Source organism: Schistocerca serialis, chromosome 5 (genome assembly GCF_023864345.2).
Source record: "Schistocerca serialis cubense isolate TAMUIC-IGC-003099 chromosome 5, iqSchSeri2.2, whole genome shotgun sequence".
In the NCBI taxonomy this organism is placed as follows: domain Eukaryota; kingdom Metazoa; phylum Arthropoda; class Insecta; order Orthoptera; family Acrididae; genus Schistocerca; species Schistocerca serialis.
In genome coordinates, this window is record NC_064642.1 from 519,627,089 (window position 1) to 519,642,500 (window position 15,412).

Below are 15,412 nucleotides of genomic sequence, written 5' to 3' on the forward strand. Positions count from 1 at the left end.
CTTGAAGTAAAGAAAAACTTTTCCTGTTAGGTGGTTGAGCTTGCCCTTTGGTGACTCCCATGTAACGATGTCATATGACTTTACTTTTCACCAGTGAAATATACTGCCTCAGAAGGGGGCGAGAAAATGAAACGAAATTCACCCCAAGGGTGTATAATGTTATTTCACTGATTACAAATGTAGTGGCGTGGCAAGAAAGCCAAGCCACTCGGAGGTAGCCGAAAGGCACGCTTTAAGCTCACACAGATTGGCGTGAGGTCTGGAACAAGGTAAAGTAATTATCCTATAAAGGAAAGAACGTAGTTCTTGGAATACTTAACTTTAATCCACAATTGGAGAACATCGCTCTTGTTTAGACATTATTACTCTGAATATAAACTGGTAATGGCGCCTTGCTAGGTCGTAGCAAATGACGTAGCTGAAGGCTATGCTAACTATCGTCTCAGCAATTGAGAGCGTATTTCAGTGTAGCTTCGCTAGCAAAGTCTGCTGTACAACTGGGGCGAGTGCCAGAACGTCTCTCTAGACCTGCCGTGTGGTGGCGCTCGGTCTGCGATCACTGACAGTGGCGACACGCGGGACCGATGTATACTAACGGACCGCGGCCGATTTAAAGGCTACCACCTAGCAAGTGTGATGTCTTGCGGTGACACCACAACAAAATTGAGTGAAATTTACAAAGAACTGGCAGTATGATTCCATATATCAGTATGATGTTGTATGCGCTCTATCCTGCACACACGCACTGATTCAGATGGGAAGGGTGGCATGAAGGCATTGTATCCTCTCCTGAGGCAAGGTGGCCCACAAATGTCATAACTGATCCTTGATATCCTGGGTACTGGCACTGGGACAGAGCTGACATCTGAGCTGGTCCTACACATTCTGCCAGGGACAGACATGGGACTATTGCTGGCCATGGGAGTACTTCAACATGCACACAGTTCATAGAGACATATGCCATGTGCGAATGAGCACTGTCCAAGTTGGAACATAGCACCATGACACTATCACATGAGAGGTAACACATCAGGATGGAAGATGCCCATGACCTAGCACTGTGCTGTCAGAGCTCCCTCAATCTCTACCAGCTGTGACATGAAGTTATACCCAATGGCTCCCCAAACAATGACACCAGAAATAATAACACTGTGCCTATTCAAAACATTGGAAAAATGGGATCCCTCACCAGATCACTGGCAAATGCAGCCGTTTGTGCCATGTTGTTAATGGCAACATACGTGTTGGGCATTAATTCCCTAGTCTGGCTCCAGCTAGTATCTGGCAAATGGTGTGGGATTTCAAAGAGTGTTACAGGCAGTCCATTACTTGTTTTTGAATGGCAGGAGCATGGATGAAGGTGCATGGATGAAGGAGTTACAATGTGTGTAGTGTGTAGTTATTTCGGTATGGAAGAGGAAATTATTGAATCCTACCACAATAGTGAATATGAACAGTCGCAAGTATGAGATGACAGACAGAAGAGTGCTGCACATTATGGGTATAGCAGGTAACTACACATTTTATACTGGAAGAAAGACAGCGAAACTATTCGTAGTAATCAGCCCCTAACTGCAGGAAAAACAAGAGCTAAAATATTATAAGAATTTTACCTGAACTATTCTCGAGCAGAGACACTATATTAGAAGAAAATCATGTATCTTTTGGAGCACTGTTTTTAACCTGCGAACTGCAGGGAACTGTGGGCATCCCAGGGCACCGACTATCTTACAATCACTTTTCAGATACAAATATTTTAGTTTTCTTCTTAAAACAGTTAGGTTTGACAATATAGAAGCAACAATTGAATGAAAATCTACAGATAATTTGGCATCTCTTGGTGAGTTTCACCAAAAATTTGTAAATAACTGTATTGCCCACTGTACAGTCAGCAAATCTGTTGCAACTGATGAAATACGGCAGACTTCGAGGCCACTGGGTTTGTACACTACGTTCCACATAAGTGAGTGAAGTACAGTATCAAAATATACGTCCTTAGTGATGTAAAAGACATTTTACTCACTAATTTCGAAGGACACATGGCAGTTGGCTGAGCAACACCTAAAATCAAATAAAGCTGAAGATCGAAGTTAAAATCTTCTGTGTTGTTAGGCCATATATTTCTTCAAATGATCGACATTTTGAACTCTCTGCTCGGATCTTCTCACGATCTTGTGATGTCCACTGTAGAGAGTGGACACCACACGATCCTGAAGAAGATCCCAGCAGAGGTGCCAAAACGTCTATTGTTTCAAGAAACATGCTGCAGCCTAACAACCCAGAAGATTTTAACTTCAGTAACAACAGCCATGAAAGCTTGCAGACTTATATAAGACTGATAATTCTCATGGACAGCACGAATAGGAATGTTACGACTGATACCTATTGCACAAGCTATAGCCTAGCTCAGAATCCGCTGGATAACAAGTTATCAAGTTATCTGCCATCAGCACTTTTGGAAAAAGAAGGAAAACCCCTAAATTTCAGGCTAGTAACACTAAGGATATCAAAATTACACTCAATGGCTTTCAGTATGCTTTCTGCCCACCTTTGATTGTCACACAGAAAACCATGATTCTCCTCTCTACAATGCACGATGCAAATGCAAATGATGTCTATACTGGAAAATCAGCAGTAAATTTAGACTACAATAGAATCAATGGAGTGGTGGATATTGTGGGTCAGATGTGTGCATCTATACAACAGCCAGAATAACCAGATGATGGCCACATGCATTATTCTACCGACGTCTTGATATTGCAGGACTTAATCTGATCATCATCTTTAGAAATAACAATCCAGATAATGAAGATAGGTGACAGCTTTTTCTAAAAAAAAAAAAACACCTATTGTATAGTCTTACGAATGCTCACCTAGAACTAAGAGCAAAACTAACAAATCTTCTGAAGGACATACAAATATTTCTAGAAAGAGTCAGAAAAGGAGGCCCAATTCTTGATAAACCCAAACCTGGAATATGTCACCTATGTGGATGACAAAGAAATGTCAGGATGAAGCCAATGTGCAATAATTGTTGAAACAATTATTGCAACAAGCATTCCTGTCAAAACGTTACTCGTTTCTCCCCATGTGGATTTGTTCTGGTTGAAGATGTCTACTGATGTAAACTACTTTAACAATGTGACTGCTTTTTTATACTTATTTATACTTTATGTAAATAAATAATAAATAAATAATGCAATGACAAGCTGTTTTCTTTCATGTTTAACAATCTGGTTTGTCTACCAACAATAACTGTGTAAAGACAAAATTTTAGTGTAAATGTCATGGCACACCCACTCACGCAAAATCAGGAGGTGTGCCCACCAGAAGTTTAATGAAGCTGCTACTGTAGATTACAATTGACAGAGACAATAGACAAACGTAATTAATGATCTGTTTTAGTGTTTCACACAACACAGATAAAAAACAGACACATGAAAGATAAACTAAATCTTGCAGTTTACATTATTATTTTTGTAAGGAAGTTACTACACAGAAAACTAGAAGATAGAATACAAGGAGAAGTATTAGTTTCTGTTAAAGCTCTATAAAAATATGCAGTTAACAGTTGAAATTAAGAAACAATCTGATGTCAACAAAAGCCACATTACTTCAATAAATGAAGGTATTAAGTTTGAAAGTCATTGACTACCAGTTCTACTGCATGTCCTAGATCTCTAATGTACAAGACAAAGGGCTACATTACTGTGAAATTGCTGTACACACTACAGTATATCTTACCTGTGTAATCAATAGGTTTGCGAACATATTTTATAGGCTTTTCTGGATTGGCAGGAGCAATGATTTTGTACTGTCGCGCTGATGTTTTATTGGCTGTCAAAACACCAATCTCACGGCGAGCTACTTTCTCTTTGTGAATCATTACAGTCTGAAATAAAAATATATACTCTATTATGTAATAAACAAAGCTTCTCGATCTACAAATAAAATTTGCAAAATAGAACTGCAATCAAATACACACAGAGAAAAATTATCAAGCAGCAAAAGATGCGCGTAAAAACAAAAAGCATCAACAAACTAGAAGAAGAATATTAAGAAAATGAAACTATTCAGGATTTAAGGTAGAATGTCAATAAGGAACCAGGTAAAAGGAGAAACAACATGTCAGAATATGAGAAAATACTTCTGCTTGATTATTAGTTCAAATATTTTGCGGGATTTCTATAGAATAATAGTGTGTCACACTGTTCTACGGGAGGTTATTTCACAAGAGTAACAAGATTAGAGAAGCAGAGATATATACAAGATTTTGTTAAAAAATTATTTACATTGATCTGACATTTAAATGAATAAGAAATTCAGTAGTCCGGAAGCTTTTCATACAGTTAATCTCATTTACAAATGATCATAAAATTCCCTTTACTGTTCCAACTTTCAAAATACTTTCCGTAATTATCAGGATTTGTTATCTATTTGCCAAAATTTCAAATATTCTCAGATAACTAATTATCCAGAGGAATTAGCGCTTTACCTGAGCGATGTGATTCATCTGACTTTCCATTTCTGCCAGCTGTGCAGTCTGCAAATCAAGAAGATGCAGAAAATTGTACGCTAATGTGTTGATCTGATACGCCACACTTGCCAGGCTTTGGGTGGTGTAGTTCTTTGTCTCCTCCAAAGCAGCACGCTTGTTATCAGACTGAAAATAGTAATATCTTTACAAACACTGAAGCATGGCAAACAGAAAACATTTACAAATATGTTTATAATAAAAAATAAAGATATTAAAAAACAAGCATAATGTTGATTGCTAGGAAATCTAAAGCTGAAGGTTTAGGCTAAATCCTCCGTTGGTCATTGAAATGTTTCTGGCAGTTATTATTTATTTCGGCTCTGCCAATGATTTACATATACAACCCTATTTACTGCCACAGTGGTTTGGAGTCCATATTGAACTGTAGGTCCCCTTGTTGCTGGGTGGTAAGTCAGTTCACAGGTTGGAGCAACGCAAAGGCATTTACCATGTCTCCACTGTGTCTAGTAAAGCACTTTGGTGTCCAAACCAACCTTCAAGTTGGGGACAACTTCCATTTATAAAACACAAGGGCATATTCAGAATTTAAAGTTCATTTTTAGACAAAAATAAAGTGTGATGTCTTCAGAATGGTAAAAGGCAGCAGCTGATGTTACCTTACTGTTTCCTATAAAAGTTGTACGTAACCTCACGATTAGATTTTGCACAACATTGGTGAGAGAGAAATGTGTTAAAATCTACAGCTACAAAGGAGAAATCAGAAATATTACACATGCAGTATGATCTCTGCAGAAAATATTACACATGCAGCATGATCTCTGCAGAAACCAATCTAAATTACTCTCATAATAACTGCATCTCAGTATGAGCATCAGTTTCAGATTTGGGAATGAGACACCACTCAATTTTTTCACATATCTTGTACAAAGCTAGAACACACAAGTTCCTTACAATCAACCTGAAAACGAGTGAGTATCTGTCCACAGTAACATACCACCTTCTGACCTACTCCTATAAACCACAATGACGAGAGTCTTCTTAGAGTGACAACAGAGTATCTTCTGTAAACTAAGGACTCAAACACAGTATTATTCTGCAATCAGTTTTACTTCTCCTTTCACATTATGCTACAATATCAGTACCAGTGTCAGCTACTGTAAAGGAGCACAAGAGCACATGAACACCTTAACTTTTGACACCTTGTGGATTAATTGGTTATTTTTCTTCAAAGGCTGTTAGGTGTAAAATAGATGCTGCAATCTGAAAGATACGGCACTTAAATCTGCCACACTACTGGACTCCATGAAACTCGCATCAGGGTCGAAAGCACACCTCTACCCCATTCACTCAGCATAAATCCTGCTAGATGATAGCCCACTCCTCAGGTATGCTAGTTCACTCACTGTGTACTGTAGTAAAATTGGATCAGACACCAGAGTATGTTAATGTTGTACTGACAGTAAACCTATTTTGTGGGGATCTGAATGAGTTATAGTATATTAAGTTATGAAGTTTATCATACAGCAAACCATTTGAGGTGCTGACAAGGGAAATCAAGGAAAATTCTCCATTGCTTAACCCCCCCCCCTCAGATTCAGTGGTAAGACGGTCCAGCAGAAAGCCCGTCAAAAACTGAGCACAGATCAAACATGGAAACAGGAAGAAGCTGTACAGAACTGTGGAAAAGCAAAGTAAATTAGAAATAACGAATGGTCCAAGCTTAACAAGTACAACTTCAAGTGTCCTTAGATAGCTATGGCGTCGTGGTTAAGTGGTCACAGTTTTGGACTGCAAAGTGGATGAGCAGTGTTCAAAACTCCCCTGGGCCAAATTTTTTTATTTACTTTTTTCACATAATTACCCACTGTCCATCCAGCGACTGATATGTTTATTCACTTTCTGTAGTCTTGGCAGTTGTCTTTGTATACATTGGTTCTCTTTCTGTAGTCTTGGCAATTGTCATAGTATACATTGGTGATAGAATATGAGTCATGTGGTAAGAATACATTACTCCGCAAGTAAATGTGATGAATAGTGAGAGCAGGTGAGATACCATATAGGCATCTCACTTAAATGAAAACAACAAATAAATGAGTGTGAACAATGTTACGACAAAGGAATTCAAGAATCAAAACTTTCAAAATGGAATGCAACTTCAAAAATGTTAAAAACATTCATTTTGATATATCACAGAGAAAACTCTGTGATTGTGAAACTGTTGTGTACATTTGTTGCAGCTTATGTGACAAACTATTATATTTTCATCATTTCTTTGAGAGTATCACATTCACATTCATACGAACACCTAAATCAGACAAGGAGGCAGATTTCACTCACTCATCAGACGTACAAGGTAGGTGCGTCGAATAGAGATTCCTATCATATGACACACGTACTGTCACTAATGACATGTATTACACACCAGATGTGTTTTCCAGTGGACAATTTGCTTGACTTGTCACCTTGTCATCAAATGTTTGTTGTTCCCATTCAAAAGCCATTCTTTCAGCTGCTAATAGAGTAGCAGCTGAGTAGAGAAGCAGGCAAAAAGGAATACAAACGTCTCAAAAATGAGATCGACAGAAAGTGCAAAATGGCTAAGCAGGGATGGCTAGAGGACAAATGTAAAGATGTAGAGGCTTATCTCACTAGGGGTAAGATAGATACTGCCTACAGGAAAATTAAAGAGACCTTTGGAGACAAGAGAACCACTTGTATGAACATCAAGAGCTCAGATGGAAACCCAGTTCCAAGCAAAGAAGGGAAAGCAGAAAGGTGGAAGGAGTATATAGAGGGTCTATACAACGCCGATGTACTTGAGGACAATAGTATGGAAATGGAAGAGGATGTAGATGAAAATGAAATGGGAGGTACGATACTGCGTGAAGAGTTTGACAAAGCACTGAAAGACCTGAGTCGAAACAAGGCCCCGGGAGTAGACAACATTCCATTGGAACTACTGACGGCCTTGAGAGAGCCAGTCCTGACAAAACTCTACCATCTGGTGAGCAAGATGTACGAGACAGGCGAAATGCCCTCAGACTTCAAGAAGAATATAATAATTCCAATCCCTAAGAAAGCAGGTGTTGACAGATGTGAAAATTACCAAACTATCAGTTTAATAAGCCACACGAATTTTTTACAGACGAATGGAAAAACTGGTAGAAGCCGACCTTGGGGAAGATCAGTTTGGATTCCGTAGAAATACTGGAACACGTGAGGCAATACTGACCTTACAACTTATCTTAGAAGAAAGATTAAGGAAAGGCAAACCTACGTTTCTAGCATTTGTAGACTTAGAGAAAGCTTTTGACAATGTTGACTGGAATACTCTCTTTCAAATTCTAAAGGTGGCAGGGGTAAAATACAGGGAGCAAAAGGTTATTTACAATTTGTACAGAAACCAGATGGCAGTTATAAGAGTCGAGGGACATGAAAGGGAAGCAGTGGTTGGGAAGGGAGTGAGACAGGGTTGTAGCCTCTCCCCGATGTTATTCAATCTGTATATTGAGCAAGCAGTAAAGGAAACAAAAGAAAAATTCGGAGTAGGTATTAAAATCCATGGAGAAGAAATAAAAACTTTGAGGTTCGCCGATGACATTGTAATTCTGTCAGAGACAGCAAAGGACTTGGAAGAGCAGCTGAATGGAATGGACAGTGTCTTGAAAGGAGGATGTAAGACGGACATCAAGAAAAGCAAAACGAGGATAATGGAATGTAGTCGAATTAAATAGGATGATGCTGAGGGAATTAGATTACGAAATGAGACGCTTAAAGTAGTAAATGACTCTTGCTATTTGGGGAGCAAAATAACTGATGATGGTCGAAGTAGAGAGGATATAAAATGTAGACTGGCAATGGCAAGGAAAGCGTTTCTGAAGAAGAGAAATTTGTTAACATTGAGTATAGATTTAAGTGTCACGAAGTCATTTCTGAAAGTATTTGTATGGAGTGTAGCCATGTATGGAAGTGAAACATGGACGATAAATAGTTTGGACAAGAAGAGAATAGAAGCTTTCGAAACGTGGTGCTACAGAAGAATGCTGAAGATTAGATGGGTAAATCACATAACTAATGAGGAGGTATTGAATAGCATTAGGGAGAAGTTTGTGGCACAGCTTGACCAGAAGAAGGGATCGGTTGGTAGGACATGTTCTGAGGCATCAAGGGATCACCAATTTAGTATTGGAGGGCAGCGTGGAGGGTAAAAATCGTGGAGGGAGACCAAGAGATGAATACACTAAGCAGATTCAGAAGGATGTAGGTTGCAGTAGGTACTGGGAGTTGAAGAAGCTTGCACAGGATAGAGTAGCATGGAGAGCTGCATCAAACCAGTCTCAGGACTGAAGACCACCACAACAACAACAACAACAACAACAACACAGAGTAGTCGTGCAGAATCAACTTTCATTATAGATCTCTTCCTTACACCTTGCTGTTGCAAATGGACATTACACCTTGCTGTTGCAAATGAACATTAAATACGACACAGACGTAAATTTGAGCACAACAAACAGACACATCAATGACTGGACAGACAGTTCATAATTTTGTGAACAAAAAAAAAATGACATGATGGAGCTTTGAACATGGGCTCGTACAGTTTGTAGTCCAACTCCAACACCAACACCACGTAACCACAACGTCCTGCCTGTTCGTCTGTGCTCGATGTTGTTCTTAAGCTTGAAGCATTCAATGTTTCCATTTTGCTTTCATGGTTCCATACAGCTTCTATCTGTTTCCATACTTTATCTGTGTTCAGTTTTTGACAGGCTGTCCACTGGTCCCTCTTGCTACTAAATCTGCAGGGGGGGGGGGGAGGCGTGGGGGGGGGGGGGGGGTCCCTTGTCCTTGTGAGAATCATAATGGCCTACAGCACATCACCATCAATTGTGAGACTGCAGCATTTATTCATGCTTCTGAAAACTAGTGATCTTATGGTGAGTCAGGTTCATCTGTGCTGTAGTCCCAACATTGTAAACATGATAATTCACAAAAAAGCTATATCACTGGTTTCTCTGATGTTCACTTACCGTATTTACTCGAATCTACGCCGCACTCGAATCTAAGCCGCACCTTAAAAATGAGACTCGAAATCAAGGAAAAAAAAAAAATTTCCCGAATCTAAGCCGCACCTGAAGTTTGAGACTCGAAATTCAAGGGCAGAGAAAAGTTTTAGGCCGCACCTCCAAATCGAAACAAAGTTGGTCCATTGTAATATGAGACACAATTTAGATCGAATGAATGACGATACAGCTACAGTAGTTTGGTTCGAGTCGTAAGCTTAACAGTTAAGCTACACCAGGTAGCCACTGCTAATGCGTCAGGCGCTCCGTCCGTATTTATACGGGTACCGGTCCCCTTCCTTTTTCATGTGCTTCGTCTGGTTTGGATTGATTGCTTATTTTTCTTTGATATGATAAGTGCCGTTCTCTTTGTTATATGTGTTTACGTCACTCTAAGCTAAAAATGCATTACTGTACTGTGTCATGCATTGTTTGTCGCATTCTGATGAGTGTTTACGGCCTGTCGCCGCTCGCGGCATGGCTTGCTTTTGTGCGCACTACCGCCGCTTGCAATTAAAAACAAAAGAAAAAAAAAAGAGAGGAATCATCTCATTAGCGAAACAATGGCAAGAGACTGCTATTTGTTGTTACTGACACTGCTGCGTTCTTTGATAATGATCAACAAGAACCAAATAATAGAATGCGTATGATAGAAGATGTTCTGAACCGGAGTTTAGCGAAAAATTTTCTCCGTTTGAAAATCTTTGCAGACGCCTCTTTAGTACATTACATACTGCACAGATATTAGTCATCTTAGATATTAAAATCTAGTCAATTGCCGTGCTTCATTTCTGACTGTATTACTATTAGGCATAAGAATAATATGAATATAAACATGACAAGATATGTATATTCTTCTGCGTCTGCTGTAGTCTCACTCTAGTTTCGTAGTTTATTAGGCAAACAGGTTTTAAATGAGATAGCAGCAAACACGAAAGAATACATGGCAAAATGTTTGTATTCATATTGTTCTTTTGGTGAAGAGAATACTGCATGTGATTCACAATTCATAAAAGTTCCTATTAGCAACCATCTCTTCTCACAGGTAGGGAAAAATTCAGAACGTAGAGTTGGCCATTTTGACAAACATCCCTAACAGTCTTGCAAGTCGGATTTTCGTAGTACATTGAAATGCTGCTACATTCGAAGATGAACAATACGGAATTTGTATTCACTTCGTTGGATAACATATGAAAATGCAGTGGTCGAAGCTCGGGACGGAGAAAAAAGCTCGTCTTCAAATTTTTTTTTTTTTTTTTACTGACGCAGAGGTTTTGGTGCCAGTATTTATCTTTGTGCCTGCAAAGCATGCCTGTGTAGCGCTACATATATTCGACGGCAGAAGTTAGTTGTGGCGGCAGCTACCAACATGTTTTCAGAATTTCCGCTTACTTTGCACTCGATTCTAAGCCGCAGGCGGTTTTTTGGATTACAAAAACCGGAAAAAAAGGTGCGGCTTAGATTCGAGTAAATACAGTAAGTGTGGGATAGACGGCAGTGTGTTGTAGGCCTTGCAGATCTGAGCACCTCAGTTATAGTCCAGTCAAGTGACCATGGTGGTAGACATTACTACTTGAGTTTAATCATTTCCACAAATGGCACTTAATGTTTGGAGTTGGTTATTTACTGTGCAGGAATCAGCTTTTGTGTGCAGTGTAAACATGAACTATGTTGAATCTATTTTAAATGCTCACAGAAAAGTAAAGCTGTCTGGATGGATTGTGAGCCATCATTTGGCAGAGCACTTGCCCACAAAAGGTGAAGGTCCCAAGTTCGAGTCTCAGTCCGGCACGCAGCTTTAAGGAAGTTTCGTATCTCCACACATTCCACTACAGAATGAAAATCTCACTCTGGGAACAGACATGTAAATTACCAGGAAAAGTTAGCCGCAAAGGAACTAGAACCTCCAAAAACAGATCTTTTGATTGAGAGAATGATGAAATCAACATGACTGCAAGCAAACATTTAACAAGGGCGTGTACAGTTAATACAGGTTGATATGTGGATGTAGCATAAAGATATCTGATTTTCAGGAGACTGAAGGGTTGGAAAAAAGGCATTGGCCCAATGACTGCCGTGGGTCTGGAGAAATGATTCAGAAATTTGAAAAGACAGGTTCTTTTGCTGTGCAATCTGGTAGAGGGAGGAAACAAATTGATTCGTCGGCAGTGGAATCATTGGCCACAGCAATGCAGGAGGAGACGAGTGGTGGTGTGCAAACGTGTAGTGCACAGAGAATTGCCCAAATATTGGACATACCCGTGAGCGCAGTGCGTAAAATCCTACAAATCATCATCCTTTGCTATCCATTCAAAATTACTAATGTGCACAAGTTGCTTCCTCTTCACCTGCCAGCAAGAGAGACCTTTGCTTTAGAATTCCTTGCTCGCATGGAAAAGGACAATGATTGGCCGTGAAAGATTTTGTGAACAGACGAAGCCCACTTCCATCTGACAGGATACGTCAATACACAGAACTGTTGAATATGGGCAACAGAAAATCCACACGCAAATCAACCAGTACCACTTCATCTTGAAAAGGTCACTGTGTTGTGCAGATTTACGGCATCATTTATCACAGGGTCATATTTTTTCGAAGAGACAGGGGCTTCTGGCCCTGTCACCTGAATTGTCACTGGTAAGCGCTATGAGTGTCTTTTGCGCAACCACATCATGCCAGCTCTCTAACAGCGTGGATGTGTAGATGGGATCATTTTTATGCAAGATAGCGCACCTCCGCACATTGCAAATCCAGGTAAGCAGCTGCTGAAGCGTCATTTTGGAAATGCTAGAATTATCAGCTGCCATTTTCCTACAGCCTGGGCATACTGATCACCTGATCTTAATTTATGTGACTTCTGGCTGTGGGGCTATCTGAAAGATGTTGTATTCAGTGTTCCGATTGCAAACTTAGCTGCAGTGATGGCACACACTGCGCAACACATTCTGAACATGACCCCAGAAACACTTCAATCAGTTGTGGTACATGCTGTTTCTCGATTTCAGTTTGTTGAAGAAAATGGTGGACAAAATATTGAACATGTTCTGCACCAATTACACGGAAATTAATAATCTGATTTGATTTTGACTCATGCTTTTTATGCAGTTTATGCCCTCAGGACAACTGAAAACTGGTTTTCCCCATGCGATATGATACGACCCTGCCATGGCGGATGGGCTTATGTAACTAACATTATCACACTTTTACACCCATGCACACTGAGTAGTACAGTTTGTTTAACGTCAAATGTACACCTTAAGCATTGTTGTATGTCATTTGTAGTCGACCACTATTAAAAATATTATGTTACATTAAAATGATACAACAATGATTTACACTTCTAATGCTCTAATGAAATTTGCAGTTAACCAACATTTAGACTCCATTTCAAAAATAAAGTTTTCCCAAACCACACAGGACTATAAAATGCCTAGCTTTAGGTGGGTAAGGAAAAAAGAATTCTTCGCACCCTCTGCTTCAAGTTACTAATGACTCTTTCCGAAAATGTTAGTGGGAATAGAAGTAAATGTTGCAATCAGTAACAGGTTAACAAGAAATTTACCATATAGTTTGATAATTAAGACAGTACACGAACACACAGGGAATAGTGCTTCCATAGATGATTTATTAATATGTTCAATGAAAATACTTTTTGCACAGTACACAGCTAAGGCTGGCAGCGATAAAGAAGTGAATATCTGTCCAAAGTCTTACACCATCTTCCAACTTCTACCACAACAGCTACTCCCAAAAACCACCACGCCAAGAATCTTCTGAGAGCGACGATTAATAGAGCTTCAGTAAACTAAGAATTCATGTTAAAAATATGCAGTTTATTTGTATTAACAACATTGATGGCCCAACGGTACCAACCGGCCGCCATGTCATCCTCAGCCCGCAGGCATCAGTTGACAGTTGATGTGGATATGGATATGGAGGGGCCTGTGGTCAGCACACCACTCTTCCAGCCATATGTCAGTTTACGAGACCAATTAACAACATTACAAGTCATTAAATTACTCACCAAGCAGCAGCAGAACATACACATAACAAGAGATTATAATTATGCAACCTTCTCACCCTGTCCGGTAAGTCTCCCCTGACCCGCAGATCTGGGCATCTTTTCCAAAATCTACCCCTTATCCTAGACCTCTCCAGTCCTTTTCCTTCACCCCCTAATTCCTTCCCCTTCTGGCGGAAGAATGAGCCACTAGCTCCAAAAGCTAACATAATTATACCCTCCTTTTATGTGTGCTTTCTGCTGCTGCTTGACGAGTAGATTTTTTATCTATCCAATTACAATGAATTACCAAAAATTGGTTGTTTTCTCTGTTAGAGCATTAAATTATATTCATAAATTGGTAATGGCATATCCCCTGTCTCTGCTCAGTCTTTGGTTCAGTGTTCACATGACTTTTTCTCTTCTTCAAATTTCTTAGAGCACCACTGATCCAGCTGATAAAAGATGAATGATGTTCAATTTTATACATTTTATTATGTGAGTATGCTATCTTTCAGCATAGCCACTGAACATTAGTTTTTGTGCAACTTCCTATTTTATATTGCAATCCACACACAGTATTATATTCATATCTGTGTACCTTTTACAGAGCTTTACACTACGAATAGCCATTTTCCTTTATTCTGTTTTTAATACCTTTCTGTGCTGATACTGCAATAACTCACACATGTACTTTTCATTATTTCTGATCTTTATCTTGGCCAAATGTCACCACCTGTTGAACCACATGATGTATATGCATAAACCATATCTGTATGTTTTTTCATTTGTTATGTAACAATATGCTAATATTTTTCTTAATCTGTTACTGACTAGAACTCAGAAAATTTTCCCACAGATAATTAATATTGAGAAATGTGTCAGTGAAATTACTACTTAACTAGTGACCAGAGCATTTTAATCCAAGAAACGTGGATCAATAATTGTGGAAGAACTCCAGTGGTTCAAGATCGGTAATTCAACCACTTTCTCATTAGCAAGAGAATATCTAGCAATTAATTACATTCATAGCATGCTTCTATTCTGTAAATCAAATGGATACCAACAGCTCTGTCCACAATGGAAACAGCAGTTGATAAAACTGTAAGTGCATCATGCTTTCGAAAAACCTAATGAATGACTTACTTCCTAAATAATGAATATTTAATGTAAACAATAAACTAAAATTGGAAATATTTGATGACTAAGTATTTACATGTAGTGTCAAAAAATATTTTCTGATCTTAGAGGACAATTACAAGTACCTGAAAGTAGTTAGCCTCACAGTATTCAGCAACTCTCTCCAGATTTGTGTGGCTATCAGCAAGGCTACTGCGACCCTCTGGAATTTCCGTTTGCAGTAAAGCTGCAAGATCAGCCATATTGTCGGAGTCACTACCTAATCCAGATTCTCGGTTGGCATCCATATTTACTGGGCAGGAAACATGAAAACATATGATAAAACAAAACAATAATGATAAAATGGAACAAAACACTTGTAAAATTAAAGTCTGAAATTGAGGAATCTGTTCTTAATACCAAAACAAATACATATGATACACATTATCACAGTATAGCATAAAAATATACAGGGTGGACCAATTGTAATCCATAATGGGAAATAACTCAGGACAGAAAAGAGATACAACAAATTATTGTAGATAAAAGATGTAGGCAGCAAAGAGGGTCACACATTGCTACGAACGGCTCTGACTGTCGATGTGATTTTCAAGGTGATTTGGAGGTTAAAAAAAATTACTTTAAAGATAGGAACTCTAATATTTGATTTAAGACTTGAAAAGAGCGCCAAATTTTACATATCAAATAATGTATTATTCAAGGTCATGG

General features: G+C 39.0%; 1 protein-coding gene across 1 annotated transcript in view; it reads right to left on the reverse strand.

Moving 5' to 3' along the window:
- The window catches only part of LOC126481351 (abl interactor 2), a 58,917-nt gene that overhangs the window by 15,493 nt on the left and 28,012 nt on the right, over positions 1–15,412 (reverse strand). The window contains exons 3-5 of the mRNA XM_050105046.1: positions 14,830–14,996; positions 4,496–4,663; positions 3,745–3,892 (exon numbers count right to left, since the gene is read on the reverse strand). Coding sequence (XP_049961003.1) covers positions 3,745–3,892; positions 4,496–4,663; positions 14,830–14,996 — 483 coding nt within the window. The remainder of the gene's footprint in view (positions 1–3,744; positions 3,893–4,495; positions 4,664–14,829; positions 14,997–15,412) is intronic.